This window comes from Lipophrys pholis (assembly GCF_963383615.2).
Source record: "Lipophrys pholis genome assembly, chromosome: 1".
Classification (NCBI taxonomy): Eukaryota; Metazoa; Chordata; class Actinopteri; order Blenniiformes; family Blenniidae; genus Lipophrys; species Lipophrys pholis.
In genome coordinates this window covers 51,394,098-51,412,556 of record NC_137635.1, presented here as the reverse complement: position 1 = coordinate 51,412,556, position 18,459 = coordinate 51,394,098, and the positions used below count along the sequence as shown (strand labels likewise).

Genomic DNA, 18,459 nt, shown 5'->3' with positions numbered 1-18,459 from the left:
ACGATCTAAAACAAGCAAAAAAAGGCACAAACAGGATTGAAAGAAGTGATACAAACATCTGATCCAAGCACTTTTGCTGAATAACGAGGAAGTAATACGTCTGATGAAATTGAGACACTAAATAACTTCATATCCAGGACTAATAAACACATATTGAAGATCAGAATGTACAGAATTCACACGATGAGATAAACCAGAACAGAACAGATGAAAGGATTTGAGCTGATCAAGAGGAGGAGAAGAGATAAGATTGACTCGGCTTATCGTTTGTTCTCTTGTCGATGCTTCAACTGGCTTCGGCTCATTCTACTGTACTGTTGTGCAATGAAACCATGAGATTCAGCAAATTGAAATTATTTCTATCTCATTTCAACTTTTATGTCAAATTTGTTCATTTAAAAAAAAAAAAAAAAAACATATTTCTGAGCCGCAGCTGCTCAATGACTCTTTTCTTTCTCAGACCAGGTTTGGTTGGTGTGTTGAACTGGAATCAGATGAGCTGGATTAGTAAGTAGACGTTTTGGCCTAATGTCAAGGGGGTTTCATCACTTCATGCTGTTGCTAAATGAACGGAAGAAACCGCTCGGATAAGAAGCCAAACGTCTTGCATGTAGCCACGTCGGTTGTTTTTATACGCTGTCCTGTCTGAACGGTGTGTGAAGGTTTGCAAGAGAAACCTTTGTGTGTTTCTTCATTTTATTTTATTTTGCTGCTTTAGAAACAATCTCTGCTTGCCGCCTGCTTGGTTTTTTTTGTTGTTGTTGTTGTAGTTTTTTCGCAGGACCTCTCCCAGGTCCTCACGGAGATTGACCCCGGCTCGACTCCTCCTCTCCTCCCCTCGGCTGCTCGTTCTGGTAGGGCGAACAGAATCGGGCTCCTCACTCAACACCGCAGGAATGCAGGCTGAGTGAAGCCTGGTGTGTGTATTTGTATGGGTGTGTGTGTGTGTGTGTGTGTGTGTGTGTGTGTGTGTGTGTGTGTGTGTGTGTGTGTGTGTGTGTGTGTGTGTGTGTGTGTGTGTGTGTGTGTGTGTGGGAGGAGGCTGGGATCTCACACTATCTCTTCAAACTGCTGATAACAAGAGTGAGAGTTGGTCTGAAGCCAGAAACCGTCCAGCGTTCTTTGAAACACTCAGTGGGGTTTTTAAATGATTCATTAAAAAAGAAAAAAAGAAGAAGAAAGGGGGAAGTGAGACGTCGTGGGGGGTTGGAACAGGAAAGGTGAGGGGAATGTCAGGAAGACGGACGGTGGGCGTGGACGTAATGAAAAGGCTCTCGGCTGCAAAACTGCCGTCCAAAGTGAAATGAGAGTTGTGGTTCAGTGTGTGTGTGTGTGTGTGTGTGTGTGTGTGTGTGTGTGTGTGTGTGTGTGTGTGTGTGTGTGTGTGTGTGTGTGTGTGTGCGCGCGCTATAAAACAGTGTTTGTTTTGGTGACAACATGTCTGACCTCCTTCTTCTTAAGCTCACTCGACATTACAGAGTGCTTATAAGTAAAGTCAACATCCAGATCATAGAGCATCTTCCTCCCATTAACTTCTTCTAACGTCCAGATTAAAACTGCAGAACAATAAGAGAAGTGCGGGTAACTAGTTACTAGTAACTGTAATCAGGAGCGACATTTTCAAACCTCCTCCTTCCTTATTAAAGTCGGTTTTGATGGATTTCTCTTGGTGTCTGGATCACGTTCTTCAATCGGCCCCTCCGGGCGTTTCAGCCTCTCCTTTTTTTCAAACACATCTGTTATATTGTTGCTCTCTGACATCACGACGAGCATCTTTAACAACAACCCCTGGCAGACGTGATGACGGGAAACTGCCCCGCGGCGCCGGAAGGCCGAACCGCTTCATCAAACTACCATCTCGAACCCACAGTCCAGGTTGTCGGCTTCTCGTTCTTTCTTTTGGTTGTTGTGTTTTGTGTGTGTTCTTTTTGTACGACACTCGTATGTATCTCCCCGGGGTGAGAACGTTTCAGCGCTCACCTCAAGCATGCGCCCCACCCGGAGCTCCCCGCCCTTTGGACGGGCGCCAGAGCAGCAGCAGATAGAAACATCCACGTCTTAAGCGAAAGGGCTCGTTACCCGGTGACGAGCCAAGACAAACATTTCTAATGCATACGTGTCTCATGACCGAGAGACGAGTTTTTGACACAATTCTGCATCTGGTATTGACTCCTGATTACTGTTTCATACGGGTTGAGCGTCAGAGGAAACAACCTGTGGACCAGGCAGTGACCTGCATCATGTGATCCCTCCCGGGATTTAGCGATAAACTAGAGTAAATAAAGCTGTCGTGGTCAAATCAAACATCTGGGCGAGAAAGATAATCTCCCACGCTCGGGTGTCAGGCGAGATTTGGAATCTCTTGTTTTTTCTGTGAGTGTGTGTCGAGTCGTGCTTCATGTGAAGTGTGTTTGTCATCCGCCAGGCCGGGCCTCCGTCCACCTGCCTCCCTCTGCGGCTTTTGTGATGATGACACTGAGCTTTAGGCGTGACGGCGGGGAGTTGTGCCGCTCGGCGTCAGTGACAGATTCACTTTCACAAGATCAGCAGGAGAAACAGACATGTCGCATACTTTTATTTATTTATTTTTATTTATTTTTATTTGGTTTGGAGGAATTACATTTCTAGCGTGTGTTTATGTTTATATAGATCAAAGTGAGATATATTATGTACAGGGATGCAATGCTATATGTATGACACATTATCATTACTACAGTAAAGACTTTACACGCTATGCTATACTAACCTATAGTAGACCATACTATACTAAGCCATATTTTACTAAGCCATACTATACTAAACCATACTATACTAAACCATATTATACTAAGCCATACTATACTAAACCATACTATACTAAGCCATATTTTACTAAGCCATACTATACTAAACCATATTATACTAAGCCATACTATACTAAGCCATACTATACTAAACCATACTATACTAAGCCATATTTTACTAAGCCATACTATACTAAGCCATATTATACTAAACCATATTATACTAAGCCATACTATACTAAGCCATACTATACTAAACCATACTATACTAAGCCATACTATACTAAGCCATATTATACTAAGTCATACTATACTAAGCCATATTATACTAAGCCATACTATACTAAGCCATATTTTACTAAGCCATACTATACTAAGCCATATTATACTAAGCCATACTATACTAAGCCATACTATACTAAGCCATACTATACTAAACCATACTATACTAAACCATATTATACTAAACCATACTATACTAAGCCATATTATATGGAACTAGATCACTTGTTGGGTTTGTCTTTGTGCTTTAAAATAATTGTCTTGTATTTGGCGCTATACAAATAAAATTGAATTGAACTACGCTATACTGCACTACACCACACTTTACTGCACTATAGCGTAGTACACTAACACTGAAACACAATGAAATACTGTCATTACAACAGCTGCATCATAAATCCACCAATTCGACTGTTATGGGACGGATAGTACCTCCACGCCCTGTTTATTATCGCGACCGTAACACATACGAGTTATTGTACCGCGGCGTAATATGATGAAAAGTGTTTCCGACAATCTGCACAAGTCGCCTACGATGAGGGGAGGGGTCAAACTGCTGGAGTTGGACACGCCTGTAAAATACAGCCTCAATAAGGAAAAGTGTCAATGAGTAACTTCGACTGTGCAGAGGAGGCTTCTGAAGTTTCCGCCGTGGGTTTGACAGAGTTTACTCTCCTTATTAAGTACTGCTAATGCGCATGTGGTCACAATAGCAATTTTCACGAGTTGAATGTCCCAGGGCCTGCTCGCCATGGACACATAATTACCCGCTTGTGGCCCAGTCAGACATGCAGAAACTGATACCAGCCCCCCACCCCCCCCCCCGCCCCCCTCCCGCGGAATAAAAGTTTCATGTCTCTTGGCAACTCGGCCTGTGCTCCACTGCATCTATTTCTTATCTCTTTGTCCCTGTGTAAAACAAACTCACTGCACTTTCACACACACACACACACACACACTGAGGCCATTGTGCCGGAGAGTGTTTAGAGCCGTGGTGACCCCAGAAACTGCGCTGCACTCCTGAAGAATTTCCCGGGCTTCGGTGAAGTTTGACACCCCAGTGAAGAAAACAGTGAGCAGATGCAGAGTGAGACATTTAGAAAGGATTGTAAGAAAATAAATAAATGATGCGGCTCATGCTACGGAAAAGGGTTAGGGCCACCCAAACAACCGGGATAAGTGTGTGACCTGGAATTCTGGGAATTCACAGATCAGCGCTCGAAATTCAGACATTTTTACTCAAATTTCTGACTCTAAAAATTTTGAGATCAAATAGAGAGATCTTCCTTTTTTTCTTACATTTCATTAAAGTACTGACAATTCAGTTTTTCTTGAATTTAATTTAAAAGAAAAACTAAGATTATATCCACAATCCTCATAATTCTGACATTTCCCCTCAGATTTCTGACTTTATACATCATTTTTATTTTAACTTGTTTGTGTCAAATTTCTCATAATAGTCACAAATGTGCCATTTTATCCTCATAATTCTGACATATGCCCTCACATATCAGCTTTTGTCAGATCTTCAACTTTGTTTAAATACAATTTCTCACATTAAAATCACGATTTTACAATTGTATCCTCATAAATCTGACTCCTTTTAGAATTTTAACTTTGTTTAACTCGAATTTCACAGATAAAAGTCCCAAACGTGACATTTTGCCTCGTAATTCTGACTTTACAGTGAGTTAGGACATTTTTTCCCCTCTCTGAACAATGAGAGTAAAGTGAGAATTCAAAAGTTTAGAATATTGAGGCGGTCTTAGATTAAAGTCAGAAATTTGACCTTTTTTCCACCCAAGAAAAGTCAAATTTTTTTTAATATATATATTGAGGAGGTCTCCTTCTTCTATAGAAATTAGGATTTTCAAAGTAGGCATGGAAATGTTCAATGTGTGTTTGAAAGATTAAAAAAGTGGAGAAAACAAGCTTCTTTTACGCACCAGATTCAATAAAAAGTGCAAAAATAATCTGGTATGGCTCGTAGTTTTGTTCATTTGGTGTTTTCAGACTAGTTTCCCTTTCTTTTCCTTCCCTCAACCTGCACCCCCACCCCCCACCCCACCCCACCCCACCAACACCCCCACCCCCACCCCCCCGGACTCGCGGACAATAGAGTGCGCACTCCAACACACAACCGCACACGTCACAGCTTTGCGCACGGTGGACTCGTCCTGCCCGTTTCTCCGCCTGTTATCAGCAGCTCATGAGTAATCAAACGAGGGGAGGGACCCGCCTCCCGCTGTAAAAAACGCCTTCCTGCCCTTGCATAGGGTCAAAGTCTCCACCACACCAACAACAGACGACAGTTTCAGACAGATTCCTTTTTTCTCCGGGACGATCCGTCATTCTTTTATTTAGAAAACAAAACAATACAAAAATGTCTCCGCCGGTGAACTGCTGCTTCTTCTTCCTCCTGGCGACCCTCCTGCATGTAAGTGAAGCTCGAGAAGTGAAACAGACGTGAGGATTGTGTGAGGAGGTCTCCCACAGGTGTGGCTCTCTGGTTTCGCTGCGATCAGGAGACGCAGAGATCCGCTTACGCAGCGCAAAGACACCAAAGTGCGCAAAAGGGTCTCCGCATTGTTGGTTTTCCTATTGTTCCTGTGACGACGCGCATTAGTTTTATGCACTTTCTTTGTAATGCTGAAGTCAGAAAGCGAGTGGATTCACAGGAAAAATCCAGAATGGAGATAAAGGGTCTGTTTTCATCACGGAAGTAATCTATTACCTATACTCACACTACTGTTACTAACTAATACAACTTAATTTTTTTTTTATCTTTCAGTTGTAACGGACCGATCGTTTAGTTCTCTTGAAGCAAATAAAGGTTTCTTGAAGTAACGAATACTCTATTAGTTTTGGAGATGAATACATGTTACATTTACTTGAGTATTTTGTGTAAACTATACTTTTACTTATTGACAATGCAGTCACATTTTGGGAAAAAAAGTAACTTTCTTTATTCTTACATTAACATAATGACAAAAACGTTACTTTTCTTGTAATTGAGTAAATGTAAAGGTATGTAACTAGCAGTACCAGGAAGGAAATGTACAGATTACAAATACTCACATTAAGTTGTACTTTAAGTTGTTTTTTTTAACACAGGTATTTATACTTGTAATTGAGCGATGGTTTGTTGATCTTGGGAACACAATCAAATGTGCCCTGAAGTAATTATTACTCTGAGTACTTATTGAAATGAGCACTTAGTACATTTACTCGAGTATTTTGTGAAAACATGCAATCATGCTTTGGAAACACAAGTAACGTTTTTGTACTTGTATTGAAATAAGTTGCACTTTTAGTTGTAATTGATTACAATTCAGGGAGAGAAGTTACAGATTACAAATACTCACTTTACTGGAATTATGTTCTAATCTTTGTTTCAACAGTACTTTTACTTGTAATTGAGTACAGTTAAAGTCGAGTACAGTTCTATTTGCGAAGCAGTCAAATGTTCACAGAAGATACTTGTAAAGTAAGCAATACTTTCAACAGTTAAGATTTGCATTTCAGTATTTTGTAACTTCAGTAACTCAAACATTTGAAAAAACTAACTTTTTTAAAAAGCTAATTTACTGTAATTATAATGTACTTTAACATTTTTCACATATTTTTGATGTATTGACACTGCAGTTGAATGCACGTGAAGTGTAACTGGTAATTTTAGTATTCTTACCCATGTTACTGAAAGTTTTTTGTACTTTCTTTTAAACTTGTAATTGAGTATAATATAAGTCGTGTAAATATAGTGGTATTCATAGTCAGAAGTAATAAATATTCACATGACTAGAATCAAGCAGTATTTTTTTTTACTTTTACTTTTGTCTATTTTCTCTTTCAAGTATGAAACTTCACTCATATCTAGTTACAATTTATATCCATGTAATGAAGTTACTTTTGAAATCCAAAGTAACTTCAAGATACGCCCACAATTTGGATAAATGTTCCAGTTCCTTGAACAGAGAAGATCGAGATTAAACGCTGTACTTAAGTATTTTCAGGTCACATGGTGGGATTAACATCGGCTCCATCAGAATTAACTTTGAGGTTACGGCGTGTAATCCCGACGTCTCCGCGTTTCGCAGGTCGTTTCCGTGGAGTCGGGGGGAAAAGATCTACAGAGACACAAACGAGAATGGATCACGATTCCCAGACAGCTGCTGGAGAACAACGATTACACCGGCCTGCCATTCATCGCAAAAGTGAGTCCGTCTCCGTTGTTGTCGAAATGCAGCGATTTGATTGGAGGAATTCATAAAGTCACAACAGTCTTTATGTATCAACACACGCAAGTTTCCACCCAATAATCTGATTTATTTGTGCGTGTATAATCTACATTATATACACTATATTATGATTTATTGTTGTCTTTTACGTCCGTGCCTGCCGTTAGAAAAAAATCTCAGAAGACAAAAGATCAAACAAACATCAACGAACTTCTAACGTGTTCCCATCTGTGTCTTCGTCTTCCAGATCCGTTCGGATAAAGAGAACTACACCCAGATTCGATATTCCCTCACGGGGCCCGGCGTGGATCAGCCGCCGGTCGGTATATTTGCCGTGGACCCCGTCACCGGGTTTGTGAAGATCTACTCCATCCTGGACCGGGAGAAGATCGCCAACTATCACGTGAGAGCTCTCAAGTACCAACGTTCTAAGAAATCGGGAGGTTTCATGACAGAGAGGGTCCAATTGTTCTGGTTCTTTTCTAGTTAAAAGGCATCGCAAAGTTCATGGACGGGACCCGAGCAGAGAAAGACATCGACCTGAACATCGCTGTGGGGGACGTGAACGACTGCCCGCCGGTGATTAAAATGGATCAAGTGGGATCTGTCAATGAATCGAGTGCCGTAGGTAAATAAATCATCCCATCGTCAAGCTTTTTAACGACAACTTCAGAGGAGGTGATGTCCAGCGTCCTCTGAAAGGGGCCATGTTGGGAACCTCTGGTGTTCAGGATGATGCAGCAGGATTGATCCTACTTTTAGAAAAAAAGAACCTAAGCCATATTGAAATCTGTGTGATTTTCATTTGATTAAAAAAAATAATTCATTTTCCGGCTGATTTTATGATGCACAGAAATGACAGTTTTTTTTGACAATTATTGACTTTTTTGTCTTGACCCTACGTTTTTGCAGGTTAAATTTCCATTTTGACTACCTTTAAACTTTATTTTTCACTTATTCAAAGCTGTTTCACTCAAATTCTTTGTGAGCGCAATCTCACCTGTGTGATTCTACAATTATTTATTCATTTTGACATACTGGATGAACACACTGGACCTAAAATTACAACAACAAAAAAAGACAAAAGTGGGGAAAAAGTTTGATTTGTGAAATGTAATGAAACATTTTCACAGTTTAGGAAGCTTGGTTGATTTCACAAACCAATGCCCACATTTCCAAGTATTTTAATAAGCGTGTGATAAAATGTTAAGAGATAGGTGAAATGATGTCAAACAGTTAAAGTCAACTAAAGTCGTGTTTCACATCATTTCACTGAATTTTATTAAATTATTCGATTCCAATCAACACACTAAACTGTAAGTGAAAGTTGGTCCAAACCGGCTACTTTAAAAAAAACAAAACAAAAAAAAGACACTCTATTAATACTTCATGCTTTGTTTGGACGTCCAGGTACTGTTGTCATGAGAGTGATAGCTACCGATGCCGATCAGGTGGGCACGCTGCACTCGAAGATCCACTACAGCATCGTGGAGACGAGCAACGTCGGCGGGATGTTCTACATCAACTCTCGAACCGGAGACGTCGTGGTGAAACGGAACACTTTAGACCGGGAGGTGAGTCACCGTCGATCTGCCGTTATTATACTCATCTAACTGAAAGCACGATGACTTTCGTTTTGAAGGATGGGTCACATTGGGAGTCCATTTTCTTCTTGCTTATCGTGTTGTAGGCAAAGGACACATACACACTGATGATTAAAGCCTCCGACCTGGACGGAATGTCAGGCGGTAACATGGGAACCGGAGCGATCCAGGTCAAACTTCTGGACATAAACGACAACGTTCCAACTCTGGAGAAAGACACGGTAGGTGTGACCAACATGGATGGTCTAAAGAAGGGCCATTTGGACCATTATTGGATCTCTATGATAAGAGCTATTAGAGATCTCTGATGTCCGCCACTGATCCACAGGCAGGAAAATGCACCAAACCATTGTAAATCAGATGGGAAGAAGTATATATTACTTTTTCTAATTTCAAAATGTATTATTGTGTTTTTATAATTCGTAAAGTTTGAAAAGGAGTTGAGAAATACTTTATTAGTTAGTTCTTTGTACAGTACCTGCTTTTCACTGAGACACACTTCCACTGATCCACAAGCAGCAAAATGGACCAGACCATTGTCAAGCAGATTTAGGGAGGGGGGGAGGGGGGGGGGGGGTTGTAAATAGGTTTTTTGTGTGAAAAGAAAATGTTCCGTTTTCTAACTTGTGGTAATTTCAGCAAATCGAACTTGTTGGATAGTACAGTAGTTATAATTTTTTTTTTTAAATGGACGCGTTTCCACTGATCTGCAGGCAGGAATATGGACTGAACCATTATGAAACAAATGAGAGGGAGGATATAATGTTGACAAATGCATAATTTCTTCAGCAAATACTAATGCTAACATGTGCTTCATGGTCAGTACGAGGGCAGCGTGGAGGAGAACACCGTCAACGTGGAAGTTTTGCGGATCAAAGCCATTGACATGGACATGATGCACACGGCCAACTGGGAGGCGGTTTACAAAATCGTCTCCGGGAACGAAGCCGGTTATTTCACCATAACCACGGACTCGAAGACCAACGAGGGGATTATCATGATTAACAAGGTAAAAACGTGTTGATTTGACTCACTCATAGTTAAAAAAAAAAAAAAGAGAGAGATCCATGTCCATTTTCTAAATGATTGTGCTGGAATCTCCAGGCTCTGGACTATGAGGAGCTGAAGGTGCTCAATCTGGACGTGGCCGTTTCCAACAAGGCGGCGTACAACTTCGGCAGCAGCTCCTCCACGGTGGTGTCGGGAAAATCGTACCCCATCAAAATCAACGTGATCAACCAGAAGGAGGGCCCGCGTTTCCAGCCGACCGTCAAAGTGGTGACCATCTCGGAGGACCAGACTTCCATCTCCAGCAATACAGTCATCGCAAACTACGCCGCCATCGACAGTGACACACTGCAGACGGCCACCAACGTGAGGTACGGCGTCAAAATAATCACTTTCCCTTATTTAACTGTACCAAAAAACTTATTATAGATGTTACTAATAAGTATATCAGATTTTAAAAGAGGTAGACTTCCTTGTACAGGAGCACAATTTGGTGTTGGTAAATGTGTTATAAAATCAATACGTTTTCAAAAAAACAACATAAAAAATTGTGTTGGGTTTTTTTAAGTTATCAAACCAACAAATAATAACAATAATAATACATTTTATTTGTATAGCGCTTTTTAAAACACTCAAAAGACGCTTTATATGATCATGTTATATAATAAATTTATCAACTAAGTCTCAGGCTCCGTTTATATGAAAGTTAAAAATATATATGTTATGGTCCGACGAAAAATAAAAAAAATAAACATAATAATAAATTACAAAATGACAGTGCTGAAAACTAGATGAAACCCAATTGATCAAACTTTTTTTTTAAATGTATAACATCATTTTACATAATATAATCTTTAAAAAATTAAAATACCGGTTTATTGTGTAACAATCATTGGCAGTATTTACTCTTTGGCACCGAAATTTTTTTTTCTTCTCTGAAAAACATCTCTTTTCTTTATTTTTAGGTACGTAAAGATCCGTGACGACTACAACCTGCTGATTATCGATGAGAAGACAGCAGATATCCGCTTGACCAAAGTCCCAGACCGAGAGTCCCAATTCTTAGTCAATGGAACATATTATGCCAAAATCATCTGCGTCTCCAACGGTGAGCCTCACAAACACACAGAACCACTGAAAATCCTCCGCTATTACCGGTCAGGTGTATTCACCTCGCATGGCAACGGCTTTCAGATGCTCCCTACAAAACTGCAACGGGCACCATCGCCATCCAGGTGGAGGACGAGAATGACAACTGCCCCACACTGATCAACACCAAGCCCACCATGTGCCTGGAGGACAACGTGATCTACGCCACGGCCGTGGACGAAGACCTGTTCCCCAACTCATCTCCGTTCGAGTTCTCCGTGATCGAAGGGAGCAGCTCGGGGAAGTGGACGGTGGAGCCTTTGAACGGTACAGTGGCATAAAACCTTAATTCAAGGGTGTCAAACGTAAGGTCTGTGCGCCAAAAACGACCACGAGAATCTCCAATCCGGCTGCCTAACAAACTTTTTTTAAAGGTCTTTCCATGTATCACATTAACTTCTGAACGCAACCTGTTATCCGTCTTTAGAAACCACCGCCATTCTTCGAGACCATGCCAACCTGTGGCCAGGCATCTACAAAGTGGCGGTGGAGATAAAGGACCAGCAGGGAAAGGTGTGCGCAGAGGACCAGGTCATGGAAGTGACCGTGTGCAGCTGCCAAAAGGCCACTCAAGCCTGTGTCTCGCGCAGCACGTCCACGGTCGGCCTCGGAGCTGCGGGCATCCTCCTCCTGCTGCTGGGACTCCTGCTGCTTCTGCGTGAGAACACACTTTTTTTTCTTTTTCTCTTCGGTTAATTTGATAACCGTCACTATCGTCTCCTGGGCATGGTTACCTAAACCAGCATGTCGTAGCGTGCTCAGAGAGTGGGTCAAAAGATGAGGGAGGATCCTGGCTCCTGCGCGCAGTATTATGTAGTTATTAGCATATTGAAGTAACTCTGATTGATGAGTGCTTAGTTTGGCATGATGACAAGGGTTGATGTGGTGTTAAATGTATTTATTTATTTTTTGGTTAGTGATCCCCTGTCTGATGCTGTTCTGCCTGTGTGGGGGAACCGCGGCGATCGGAGACTTCAAGGCGATACCGTTTGAGACGAAGCAGCAGCTGATCTCGTATCACACCGAGGGACAAGGAGAGGACAAGGTGCTCTGATCGGTGTCCAATGCAACAATAACATTCTCCACAAACGCTGCAAATCTGTCCGGATCTCACTTTTGGACTTTCCCCACGCAGGACGTTCCCCTCCTCCAGGTCCCAGTGGAGGTGGATGGTGGCACGCTCAATGCCACCAACATCAATAACTTTGGTAACAAACACTACGAGTTAGGAGGAGCTGGCGGAGGAGCCGGCGGAGGAGGGGGTTTCGGCATGGGCGTGAACACGTCCACCCTGATGACCGAGAACATGAACATGTACAGCCAGTACAGGCACGCCGGCGGGCTGGATGAGATGGGCATGATGGGAGGACAAGAGTTTGGTTACTCGCAGTACAGCGGTGGAGCTTTTGACGGGATGGCTCTGTCCGAACAGTTCCTTGGGGAGTACTACGCTAGCGTGAGTATCTTTCTCAAGACTTCCTCCGTGACATTCTTCACAAAACATGCCTGAACATGCGTAGATGTCCCTATTAAATAAGTAACTGTAATGAATGACTAAAAGTCTGTATTATTTTTGCAGAAATCGAGCTACGCCGCACAGCAGTCTCAGCACAATGATAACTTCCTGGTCCATAACTACGAGGGTCGGGAGTCGCCGGCAGGCTCCATCGGCTGCTGCAGCCTTCTCGAAAACGAAAACGACCTCTCCTTCCTTGATGACCTGGGGCCTAAATTCAAGACCCTGGCGGAGATTTGTCAGGGAACCGTAATGAACGAGATGATGGAGGCGACGGTTTCGGTCCCTCCGAACAGGCCGGTCTCTCCTGTCAGGCCCTCCACCTCCACTCACGTCCACACTCACACGGAAACCGTGAGGGACCGGGACCGACTCGGGATCAACACCCTCAACACCTCCAACGTAGCTTCTGGATCCTCCACCTTCATCCAAGAGGAGAGATTCACCGAGCGAGCTCAGGGCTTAACCGCCGTTCCCAATGTGCAGATTCAGGATAAGATCGTCATTCCCAATCAGACGGTGCTCATCCAGCAGCCTGCAATGTACTACGCCGCCGCGCCCATGTACGTCGTCGAGTCCAAGCCCCAAGTCATGCTAGTAGCCGGCGCCACCCAGCAGGCTGTGGGCCAAGCCGGGCTGACTCAGGGGCTAGTGCAAGTCGGCGGCCTCCAAGGCTCGCATGGCGTGGTGCTGGTGGATAGGCAGGTAGGAGTGGGCGGGGCTACAGCGCAGAGCGCCACAGGCCTCTCCACTGGAACCACCTCCCGGTCCAGGCAGGTGCTGGTGGTGGAGAACGGCTCATCTGGCCGGGAGCACTTTGCCGCCGCCACCGCCGCCCGAGGCTTCGCTCAGGTGGGGCAAGACTCTGTGGAGCACGACCTGGAGGTCAGAGGTCAGGGCTTCCAGTTGCACACTCCGAGCTTTTCCATGGGCTCGCGCGGATCCGTGGGGTCAACCGAGGATTTCAGCCTGACGACCGCGCCCAAGACGCAAGGGAGCAAGAGAGTGGTGGTGCAGCGGAAGAAGGTCTCGGTCACCGAGAGGAACGTGGAGTCCAGTTCCAGAGCCTAGAAGGGCCAAACTTCCAAACGCTGAAGCGAACAACACTAAATAAAAATCCACCTATTCAAGCAGGTCGAATTTAAAAGTGTGTTAAAACCAGGTAGAGTGCAATACTGTGTGTCAGAATCTGAAGTTCATTCAGTACATACAGCAAAGTATTACAGTTAAACAAACCATTCAGCGGCATTTAAGATGTATTATGTGAACTAAAGGTATTTTCAGCTCGCTCTGCTCACAAAAATGACCAGTCAGGTGTCAGATTTCAGATTCCACACAGCTTGAATCAATAGGACAGATCCAAACAAGCCTTCGGTGTGCTCAGGAAAAAAAAACCAAAAAAAAGAAAAACTTTATGTCTCAATGCAAGAGTACCTGGAAGAAGCATAGAACACATTGAAAAAAACAAAAAAAACAAGGCTCCACCTTCTCAGGAGGTAATAAATTATAGTGGCAACATCTCAACCAGTCAGATCATGTTTTCAGTTTAAATACATAAAGCAGAACGCAAAGAGAATAAAGACATTTCAACACTCCAATAGGAATCATTCCTATTTTATTCAAAAGACAAGCCTGGTAGGAACATGTCTTCAGATGAGCGAGCGGGTAATGGAAATATCTACTTTGTGCCACTGGTACCAACATTTAACTGGGTGGAGGATGTGATGGTGTGAAATCTTAACTTACCTGGATTAGAATAGCACAAAGAGCTGCTGTGAATGTTACAGTACGCCAAACAAAAGCAGACCTTTGATACGAGATTCATGTTTTTAATTAGCATTTTAAGCTCTAGCCATGCTAAACGTTGTTTTTGCTCACTCTTAAACTGCTGTACTTGATAATCAGGAAGTGTCGGGAGGAACTGACGACTAGGGATAAGGTAGATTTGTTTTGCTTTATTTGCTTTCACAGTGCTTAACGCCCCACCCCCACCCCCACCCCCACCCCACCTGCAAACCAAAGAAAAAAACTGAACCGATCACAAAAGCTACCATCTGTGAACCAAAGCAACTCATCAGATGCACATTGAGTTCCTGCACTGTTCTTTGATGGGTTTTTTTGTCTTTATGTGTATATTTCTGGATTTCTCATTCATATAGAAAAATCGTAAGACGACAGTCCTTTTATTTTATTTTTTACATGTGTATGTTTGTGTGAAAAATGTCAAATGATTAGGGTATGTGCTAAATAATAGAGGTTGAGCTTATAAAGCACCAAGATTGTTTTTTAAATATGCTGTGTGTAGCACACCACTGCTAAAGCTACATGCTAATAAGTACGTATTAATAATGTTTTAGTTTTCTACTTTCTATCATAATAAAATCAAATGCAACAAAAATATTCGCTTTGTACTTCCTCATTTTACACACAATTTAAGAGTTTATATCAATTATGAAATTTATATAACTGTGGAAAAAGTGTTCGAATTTCATGACTTTTAGCTCCTTTATTTGTAGAAATTGTATATATTCCTGTAAAAAGTTATGGAATCTTACACATTAATTCAATGTGATTTGTTGTTTGAGACAAAGTGTCCCCAATGTGTCTATTGTCACTCGTTTTATCATTATGTGATTAAATAGTGTTGCAAGTTTTCAAAGTTATATGAGACTTTCTTCTCCAATTTGAAAAAAACTGTTTATTAACTTTACAAGACATTGGAGCATGTATTTCTGTTTCACATGAGTGGAAGGAATAAAATACTCACACTGCTGTAATCTTAAGGTACTTTCATGAGTATTTTTTTCAAATGTGTTATTTTACTTACACTTAAGTCCATGTAATATACTTGTAACGTCATACGTAACTAATGATTGCATCCATAATGTCGATAAATAATTTATTAATAGAAGAAGAATTCCTGCTTCATATCTACATTACTTTACCCCACACACACACACACACACATATATATATATATATATACTAATTAGTAATTATGGAGTAAAATTTAGAGTTAAGTGTTATAAACTGGCTGTCATATGAATTCACACACTTCATATAGTAATTTAGATATTGTTTTCATCTCAAAAGAAAAGAAAACTATTAAACACGCAAACAGCTCCATTCTCTGGGTTTTTCAGTGGCTGTAAAACGTCCGGTTTCTCTACAGGTTTTTTTTCCACGCTGACCTGTGTTGAAAGGACACAACAGGTTTCTTTGTCACTGACCGGAAAAAAAAAAAAAAAAAGGTCCATTGAAGCGTCAGCGAAACAAGGAGTGGAGAAAGTGGCAGATCAGGTTCTGTCACTGATAACAGGAAAATGCCCCCAAAAATGCGTTCAGGGATATAAGCAGGATTACAGGCTCATAAATGCTGAGAAGGCAAAAGGTCAAAGGAGCTCTGAGATGTTTCAACGACTGATTCACTCATTAGGATGTCAGCAGCAGAGTTTCTATCTGAAGGGGGTGGAGCTTCGACAACACACTCTGAAAACAACTGAGAATTGTAAAGTGTCTAAAGTTAAGTTTGATCCAATCTTCAGTTGATCTCAGCGTTACAGGTTAAAAAACAATATGGCCACTGACTGCTGCAGTCTTATATTATTCCACTTAGACTGTCCGGGGTCACTGAAGGCACAACTTTTTAAAAACCTTTTCGAAACCTTGACTCTGTCTCTGAGTTAACGGGTGAAATGCATCTTTTTCTGAAACGCTGCTATTGCGCATTCGCACCACAGTGTGATAATTGTATAAATGTATTTTCATTTGCTTCATTTTAAATTCTTTCCCATTTTGTTCCGTTTTAATCGTCAAATGCACTTTTGTAGAAGGTCCTCACGAGAATAGATACTCCAGATTCCTAAACAGTTGACTACTATGAAGTAATGAAGTACCTTGCTACTTTTTCACACTACAATAGTGATCGTCACAGTGTTGGACGCATCGTGCAGCTGCAGTAATATCTGATTCATGACGAAGAATGAGGGAGGACGTTCCCAACGACCCGGGAGCGGTTGTTTCCTCACCAGGGGCGCTTCGTTGTAATTGTTGTGAAGAAATCTTTCTAGAGAATAGGTGTGTGATGTGTGACTTCAAGGTCCCCGAGTGAGCAAGTCTTTGAAAAATTAGTAATTGACTGAATCTACTGGATATTTATTTGAAACTTGTTATTGTACTAGTTTACTGGAAATGCTTCCTAAAGGAAATGGATTAAAGCCCAAAGGACAAACGCCTGAGATAAAGTACTTCCTGTTTCATATTCAAAGAGGAAATTTACTTCAAAAGTAAATATTTATAACGAGTTTTACAAAATATAAAGTTATTCCGGGTCAATTTAGTTCTCAGATCTGTGATAGATGTCGTTGTTATTGTTCACGTCGAAGCCGCTGCAGCCACACAAACACAGCATTACAGTAATTATAGTGTGTGTGTGTGTGTGTGTGTGTGTGTGTGTGTGTGTGTGTGTGTGTGTGTGTGTGTGTGTGTGTGTGTGTGTGTGTTGTAGCTGAGTTCATTTCATAATCCAAACTTTTTTTTAAACTGTCAGTAATCAAAGAACTTAACTCGCAATTTCACTAGACCCAAATCTGTACTTCTATTTCAGTATTCACTGCTCAGGCATGTGTGTACTTGATATGAATGTACTGAGAGTGAAATGCCGAAAGAAAGAATGAGGACAGCGACTGAATACTGCCACCTAATGCACTAAAGTGGCATTGCTAGAATTTAACATGGTGTCCCTTTAACAGTGATGTCCTGTTCTGCTTCCTTGCGCTTGTTTTGTCATAATGATGTCATATGGTTATCTTGTAATGCATTGCTCATCTCCTCACATCTGAGCTGAAACACCGTCGTCCTCCAAATAACATTGTGCTGCAACTTTTCCCAGCGTGAGACATCTGTCAGACAGCAGTTGAAAACTGCTCTGAGCTCTTCTCCTCGAGAAAAGTAGGTCAACAGATGACCTGGAATCTCTTAAAACTTCAGAGCCCGATTGAGCCGGCCTGACCGGCAGCTTGTAATAGAACAGACCTGGAACTCACAGCTTCGACGTGGTTCATAACTTCTCTGAAGCACACTCATGTTTTCATGGTGCCTCTGGCTTTACTTCATATCATTTTTTTTTTATTTTTTTTTTTTATCTTCATAAATCTGACTCTCATGTCAAAGCACATGTTTTTCATCAGCCGTCAGATTGGAAAATTCTTGCTCTCAGAGCCGTGACTTGGGTGTGGCCCGACTCCCAGCCCTTCAGAGAGAAGCCCGCTGCAGCCGGTTCCTCCCTCCGTCAGTCTGAATGTGCTGACGGGAGGCCCGGCCGTCACTCTCGGGCTTCATCATGTCGCTGTCACAGGACGAATTTCTTCACAGGTCGTCATGGCCGATCAGCGTCTGCAGCGAAATGCTTGGGTTCGTCTGCACAGACGTGTTTATTTACTGTCAGCGGGCTCCTCCCTGGCTGCTTGGATGCGTTAGCTTCATACCTACTTGCAAAATAACGCCATCCATGTCACAGCGGCTGTCGCCATCTGCACGCTCACGCCAACCTCTCACCGAGCGAGAATGTCTTACGCCGGCGCTTCTTCTGATTGCTGCCCCAGATATGTCACGGAAGTATTTGATATGCGGCGGTTTGTCACGGAACCGTGAGGGAGTAACATCACTACTGTGGGTGAAGGAAGATCGACGTGTTTTTGGAGTCCAGAGTACCTGAAGTAAACCCTAGTAAGCAAAAAGGGAGAACATGCAGTCACAGAAGTAAACACCCTTTTCTTTTTAAAAGATTTCTTCACAACCATTACAGCAAAGAAGCCTTTTGTGAGGAAACAACCGCTCCCGGGTTGGTTGGAAACGTCAGCCGTCATTCTTCTTTATGA

The 18,459-nt window shown here is 42.1% G+C and overlaps 1 protein-coding gene across 1 annotated transcript; it reads left to right on the top strand.

The window, feature by feature from the left end:
* Window positions 1–5,345: 5,345 nt before the first annotated feature.
* LOC308114099 (desmoglein-2-like protein) lies at window positions 5,346–15,365 on the top strand. The gene is made up of 14 exons (XM_080470747.1): window positions 5,346–5,502; window positions 7,163–7,279; window positions 7,551–7,706; window positions 7,790–7,931; window positions 8,714–8,877; window positions 8,994–9,128; window positions 9,731–9,916; window positions 10,012–10,286; window positions 10,881–11,023; window positions 11,110–11,331; window positions 11,492–11,722; window positions 11,982–12,109; window positions 12,200–12,520; window positions 12,644–15,365. The coding sequence occupies exons 1-14, from the start codon at window positions 5,449–5,451 to the stop codon at window positions 13,649–13,651; spliced, it is 3,282 nt and encodes a 1,093-aa protein (XP_080326873.1). The 5' UTR covers window positions 5,346–5,448; the 3' UTR covers window positions 13,652–15,365.
* The last annotated feature ends 3,094 nt before the right edge of the window (window positions 15,366–18,459 follow it).